The 7,725-nt window shown below is 39.4% G+C and overlaps 1 protein-coding gene across 1 annotated transcript in view; it reads right to left on the bottom strand.

Annotated features, from left to right (window-relative positions):
- SYNRG (synergin gamma) overlaps nucleotides 1–7,725 on the bottom strand; it is a 92,699-nt gene that overhangs the window by 44,352 nt on the left and 40,622 nt on the right. The window contains 1 exon segment of the mRNA XM_007464882.1: nucleotides 7,407–7,537. Within this exon segment, the coding sequence (XP_007464944.1) occupies nucleotides 7,407–7,537 (131 nt within the window).

Here is a 7,725-nt window from a genome sequence, read left to right as displayed (position 1 = left end):
AGAGCGCTGCTTAAAGGAGCTCCAGAGACGGGCGCGAGCCGCGGCTAACAGCGCGGACGCCAGAGACGGGCATGAGACGCTAAGGCTGCTGCTGCCGCCACCAAGAAGCCTGTGTGCGAGCACAGGACACTCTCCACACCTCCTTTCCGGGAGCCTGTGCAGCCCGCCACCGCCAGGTTCCCGGGATCCAGGGACAACTCCCGCAGGAGAACACACGGCGCGCCTCAGGCTGGTGCAACGTCACGGTGGCCTCTGCCGCCGCAGGCTCGCCCTGCACTCCATGACCCTCCCTCCCCCTGGCCTGAGTGAGCCAGAGCCTCCGAATCAGCGGCTCCTTTAACCCCGTCCTGTCTGAGCAAAGAAAAGACGCCCTCCGAGGACCTCCACGCACAGGCGGGGCCAAATCCAAAGCTGAGCCCTTGGGAGCTGTGAGAACAAAGAAGAGAAAGGGAAATCTCTCCCAGCAGCCGCAGAAGCAGCGGATTAAAGCTCCACAATCAACTTGAGGTACCCTGCATCTGTGGAATACATGAATAGACAACGAATCATCCCAAATTAAGGAGGTGGACTTTGAGAGCAAGATTTATTATTCTTTCCCCTTTTCCTTTTTTTGTGTGTATGTGTATGCTTCTGTGTGAGATTTTGTCTGTATAGCTTTGCTTCCACCATTTGTCCCTGGGTTCTATCCATCTTTTTTTTCCCTTAATAATTACTTTTTATTTTAATAACCTTATTTTATTTTACTTTATCTTCGTTCTTTCTTTCTGTCCTTCCCTCCTTTAGACAACGAATCATCCCAAATTGAGGAGGTGGACTTTGAGAGCAAGATTTATGATTTTTTCCTCTTTTCCTCTTTTTCTGAGTGTGTATGTGTATGCGTCTGTGTGAGATTTTCTCTGTATAGCTTTGCTTCCACCATTTGTTCCAGGGTTCTATCCATCTGGATTTTTGGGGTTTTTTTCCTCTTAATAATTTTTTTTTATTTTAATAACTTTATTATATTTTATCTTACTTTATTTTACTTTATCGTCTTTTTTTTTCTTCCTTCTCTCCTTCCTTCCTTGCTCCCTCCCTGCCTCCCTCCCTCCTTTCTTTCTTTCTTTCTACCTCTACTAATTCTTTCTTTCTACTTTTTCTCCCTTTTCTTCTGAACCGTGTGGATGAAAGGCTCTTGGTGCTGCAGTCAGGAGTTAGTGCTGTGCCTCTGAGGTGGGAGAGCCAACTTCAGGACACTGGTCCACAAGAGACCTCCCAGCACACACCACCAGACGTGGACCTGCCCACCAGAAAGACAAGATCCAGCCTCATCCACCAGAACACAGGCACTAGTCCCCTCCACCAGGAAGCCTACACAACCCACTGAACCAAACTTAGCCACTGGAGACAGACACCAAAAACAACAGGAACTACGAACCTGTAGCCTGCAAAAAGGAGACGCCAAACACAGTAAGATAAGCAAAATGAAAAGACAGAAAAACACACAGCAGATGAAGGAGCAAGATAAAAACCCACCAGACCTAACAAATGAAGAGGAAATAGGCAGTCTACCTGAAAAAGAATTCAGAAAAATGATAGTAAAGATGATCCCAAATCTTGGAAATAGAATGGACAAAATGCAAGAAACATTTAACAAGGACCTAGAAGAACTAAAGATGAAACAAACAATGATGAACAACACAATAAATGAAATGAAAAATACTCTAGATGGGACCAATAGCAGAATAACTGAGGCAGAAGAACGGATAAGTGACTGGAAGATAAAATAATGGAAATAACTACTGCAGAGCAGAATAAAGAAAAAAGAATGAAAAGAACTGAAGACAGTCTCAGAGACCTCTGGGACAACATTAAACGCACCAACTTTCAAATCATAGGGGTTCCAGAAGAAGAGGAGAAAAAGAAAGGGACTGAGAAAATATTTGAAGAGATTATACTTGAAAACTTCCCTAAATTGGGAAAGGAAATAGTTAATCAAGTCCAGGAGGCACAGAGAGTCCCATACATGATAAATCCAAGGAGAAATACGCCAAGACACATATTAATCAAACTGTCAAAAATTAAATACAAAGAAAACATATTAAAAGCAGCAAGGGAAAAACAACAAATAACACACAAGGGAATCCCCATAAGGTTAACAGCTGATCTTTCAGCAGAAACTCTGCAAGCCAGAAGGGAGTGGCAGGACATATTGAAAGTGATGAAGGAGAAAAACCTGCAACCAAGATTACTCTACCCAGCAAGGATCTCATTCAGATTTGATGGAGAAATTAAAACCTTTACAGACAAGCAAAAGCTGAGAGAGTTCAGCACCACCAAACCAGCGCTACAACAACTGCTAAAGGAACGTCTCTAGGCAAGAAACACAAGAGAAGGAAAATACCTACAATAACGAACCCAAAACAATTAGAAAATGGGAAGGGGAACATACATATCGATAATTACCTTAAATGTAAATGGACTAAATGCTCCCACCAAAAAAAACAGATTGGCTGAATGGATACAAAAACAAGACGCATATATTTGCTATCTACAAGAGACCCACTTCAGACCTAGAGACACATACAGACTGAAAGTAAGGGGACGGAAAAAGGTATTTCATGCAAATGGAAACCAAAAGAAAGCTGGTGTAGCAATTCTCATATCAGACAAAATAGACTTTAAAATAAAGACTATTAGAAGAGACAAAGAAGGACACTACATAATGATCAAGGGATTGATCCAAGAAGATGTAACAATTGTAAATATTTATGCATCCAACATAGGAGCACCTCAATACATAAGGCAAATACTAACAGCCATAAAAGGGGAAATCGACAGTAACACATTCATAGTACGGGACTTTAACACCCCACTTTCACCAATGGACAGATCATCCAAAATGAAAATTAATAAGGAAACCCAGGCTTTAAATGATACACTAAACAAGATGGACTTTACTGATATTTATAGGACATTCCATCCATAAACAACAGAATACACATTTTTCTCAAGTGCTCATGGAACATTCTCCAGGATAGATCATATCTTGGGTCACAAATCAAGCCTTGGTAAATTTAAGAAAATTGAAATTGTATCAAGTATCTTTTCCGACCACAACGCCATGAGACTAGATATCAATTATAGGAAAAGATCTGTAAAAAATACAAACACATGGAGGCTAAACAATACACTACTTAATAACGAAGTGATCACTGAAGAAATCAAAGAGGAAATTAAAAAATACCTAGAAACAAATGACAATGGAGATACAACGACCCAAAACCTATGGGATGCAGCAAAAGCAGTTCTAAGAGGGAAGTTTATAGCAATACAAGCCCACCTTAAGAAGCAGGAAACATCTCGAATAAACAACCTAACCTTGCACCTCAAGCAATTAGAGAAAGAAGAACAAAAAAACCCCAGAGTTAGCAGAAGGAAAGAAATCATAAAAATCAGATCAGAAATAAATGAAAAAGAAATGAAGGAAACAATAGCAAAGATCAATAAAACTAAAAGCTGGTTCTTTGAGAAGATAAACAAAATTGATAAACCATTAGCCAGACTCATCAAGAAAAAAAGGGAGAAGACTCAAATCAATAGAATCAGAAATGAAAAAGGAGAAGTAACAACTGACACTGCAGAAATACAAAAGATCATGAGAGATTACTACAAGCAACTCTATGCCAATAAAATGGACAACCTGGAAGAAATGGACAAATTCTTAGAAATGCACAACCTGCCAAGACTGAATCAGGAAGAAATAGAAAATATGAACAGACCAATCACAAACACTGAAATTGAAACTGTGATTAAAAATCTTCCAACAAACAAAAGCCCAGGACCAGATGGCTTCACAGGCGAATTCTATCAAACATTTAGAGAAGAGCTAACACCTATCCTTCTCAAACTCTTCCAAAATATAGCAGAGGGAGGAACACTCCCAAACTCATTCTACGAGGCCACCATCACCCTGATTCCAAAACCAGACAAGGATGTCACAAAGAAAGAAAACTACAGGCCAATATCACTGATGAACATAGATGCAAAAATCCTCAACAAAATACTAGCAAACAGAATCCAACAGCACATTAAAAGGATCATACACCACGATCAAGTGGGGTTTATCCCAGGAACGCAAGGATTCTTCAGTATACTCAAATCAATCAATGTGATACACCATATTAACAAACTGATGGAGAAAAACCATATGATCATCTCAATAAATGCAGAGAAAGCTTTCGACAAAATTCAACACCGATTTATGATAAAAACCCTGCAGAAGGTAGGCACAGAGGGAACTTTCCTCAACATAACAAAAGCCATATATGAGAAACCCACAGCCAACATCGTCCTCAATGGTGAAAAATTGAAACCATTTCCACTAAGACCAGGAACAACACAAGGTTGCCCACTCTCACCACTATTATTCAACATAGTTTTGGAAGTTTTAGCCACAGCAGTCAGAGAAGAAAAAGAAATAAAAGGAATCCAAATAGGAAAAGAAGAAGTAAAGCTGTCACTGTTTGCTGATGACATGATACATACAGAATCCTAAAGATGCTACCAGAAAACTACTAGAGCTAATCAATGAATTTGGTAAAGTAGCAGGATACAAAATTAATGCACAGAAATCTCTTGCATTCCTATACACTAATGATGAAAAATCTTAAAGTGAAATGAAGAAAACATTCCCATTTACCACTGAAACAAAAAGAATAAAATATCTAGGAATAAACCTACCTAAGGAGACAAAAGACTTGTACGCAGAAAATTATAAGACACTTCTGAAAGAAATTAAAGATGATACAAACAGATGGAGAGATATACCATGTTCTTGGATTGGAAGAATCAACATTGTGAAAATGACTCTACTACCCAAAGCAATCTATAGATTCAATGCAATCCCTATCAAACTACCACTGGCATTTTTCACAGAACTAGAACAAAAAATTTCACAATTTGTATGGAAACACAAAAGACCCCGAATAGCCAAAGCAATCTTGAGAACAAAAAATGGAGCTGGAGGAATCAGGCTGCCTGACTTCAGACTATACTACAAAGCTACAGTAATCAAGACAGTATGGTACTGGCACAAAAACAGAAAGATAGATCAATGGAATAGGATAGAAAGCCCAGAGATAAACCCATGCACATATGGTCACCTTATCTTTGATAAAGGTGGCAGGAATATACAGTGGAGAAAGGACAGCCTCTTCAATAAGTGGTGCTGGGAAAATTGGACAGGTACATGTAAAAGTATGAGATTAGATCACTCCCTAACACCATACACAAAAATAAACTCAAAATGGATTAAAGACCTAAATGTAAGGCCAGAAACTATCAAACTCTTAGAGGAAAACATAGGCAGAACACTCTATGACATAAATCACAGCAAGATCCTTTTTGACCCAGCTCCTAGAGAAATGGAAATAAAAACAAAAGTAAACAAACGGGACTTAATGAAACTTAAAAGCTTTTGCACAGCAAAGGAAACCATAAACATGATGAAAAGACAACCCTCAGAATGGGAGAGAATATTTGCAAATTAAGCAACTGACAAAGGATTAGTCTCCAAAATTTACAAGCAGCTCATGCAGCTCAATATTAAAACAAACAACGCAATCCAAAAATGGGCAGAAGACCTAAATGGACATTTCTCCAAAGAAGATATACAGACTGCCAACAAACACATGAAAGGATGCCCAACATCATTAATCATTAGAGAAATGCAAATCAAAACTACAATGCGATATCATCTCATACTAGTCAGAATGGCCATCATCAAAAAATCTACAAACAATAAATGCTGTAGAAGGTGTGGAGAAAAGGGAACCCTCATACACTGTTGGTAGGAATGTAAATTGATACAGCCACTATGGAGAACAGTATGGAGGTTCCTTAAAAAACTAAAAATAGAACTACCATACGACCCAGCAATCCCACTACTGGGCATATACCCTGAGAAAACCATAATTCAAAAAGAGTCATGGGGGCTTCCCTGGTGGCGCAGTGGTTGAGAGTCCACCTGCCGATGCAGGGGACACAGGTTCGTGCCCCGGTCCGGGAAGATCCCACATGCTACGGAGCGGCTGGGCCCGTGAGCCCTGGCCACTGAGCCTGCACGTCCGGAGCCTGTGCTCTGCAACGGGAGAGGCCACAACAGTTAGAGGCCCGCATACAGCCAAAAAAAAAAAAAAGAGTCATGTACCACAGTGTTCATTGCAGCTCTATTTACAATAGCCAGGACACGGAAGCAACCTAAGTGTCCATCGACAGATGAATGGATAAAGAAGATGTGGCACATATATACAATGGAATATTACTCAGCCATAAAAAGAAACAAAATTTAGTTATTTGTAGTGGGGGGGATGGACCTAGAGTCTGTCATACAGAGTAAAGTAAGTCAGAAAGAGAAAAACAAATACCGTATGCTAACACATATATATGGAATCTAAAAAAAGAAAAAAAAAGTCACGAAGAACCTAGGGGCAAGGTGGGAATAAAGACGCAGACCTACTAGAGAATGGACTTGAGGACACAGGGAGGGGGAAGGGTAAGCTGGGACAACGTGAGAAAGTGGTAGTATATATATGGACATATATACACTACCAAATGTAAAATAGATAGCTAGTAGGAAGCAGTCACATAGCACAGGGAGATCAGCTCGGTGCTTTGTGACCAGCTAGAAGGATGGGATAGGGAGGGTGGGAGGGAGGGAGATGCAAGAGGGAAGAGATATGGGGACCTATGTATATGTATAACTGATTCACTTTGTTATAAAGCAGAAACTAACACACTATTGTAAAGCAATTATACTCCAATAAAAATGTAAAAAAAAAAATAATGGAAAGGTGTTGACAACATACTGAATCACTTACTGTACCTAAAAGTTAAAACATTAGAAAACATTAGAAAAATGTTTATACAACTGTCTATGCAAACAAACAGAAACCTGAAGGCCTAAAAGCCACTGATCTCCAACAGAAGAGCGACATGGATAAATAATCATATTTAGATTTCTAAATGATGATTTCTGTGGAAAAGCAATAGTATGTTATATTGCAAAATGTCAAATTATGTGCCCCTGCCTAAAAAGCTTTTCAGCAGTTGAAGACCTGGATGTAATATAAGAACATGAAGTCATGCCTGGCACAAGTGCACTCAGCTGTAATAAATCAGGTTTAGCACAAGCAAAAAGAAATATTGTTAAGCAGCTGTGTACTGCGAGGAAATGGTAGAAGCTGAAGTTTAAGGTGGACAAAGGGGAAGGAAGTTTGAAGAGTGAAAGTAGGAATACACTAGGAATAACCAAGAAAGCGTGAGAGTAAGGAGTCTTAATTCTCTTATCTATACTTAGGCTTCTCATTGTGGATGGCCTCTTTCTCAATTATTAAATACAGTGTTAACTATATTCAACTCTTTTCTACCTGTTTCCGTGCTGAGAATTTGATTTTGAAGAAGCAGGCAACTCTTGGAAATCACTGAATGAGTCATCAAGGGATCCTGACTTGGAAGCATCTTGAAAATCCTGGAAGTCATCTTCTTCTGGTTTGACAGCCTAGGTTTACAGAGGACGTTGAAATAGAAAACGTCTTATGATAAAAAGGTAAAGAACAAATCTTCAACTGTCAACCTCAAAGACTACTTTTTTTTTTTTTTTCAAAAACTACTTTTTGACTCTTCCCATTTAAGTACAAACACCTAATTTTAGAAGAACACCCTTTAGACAAAAACATCAACTCAAAT

Source organism: Lipotes vexillifer, unplaced genomic scaffold (assembly GCF_000442215.2).
Source record: "Lipotes vexillifer unplaced genomic scaffold, Lipotes_vexillifer_v1.1 scaffold788, whole genome shotgun sequence".
Classification (NCBI taxonomy): Eukaryota; Metazoa; Chordata; class Mammalia; order Artiodactyla; family Lipotidae; genus Lipotes; species Lipotes vexillifer.
The sequence above is the reverse complement of the archived record's forward strand: the minus strand, read 5'-3'. Positions and strand labels throughout refer to the sequence as shown.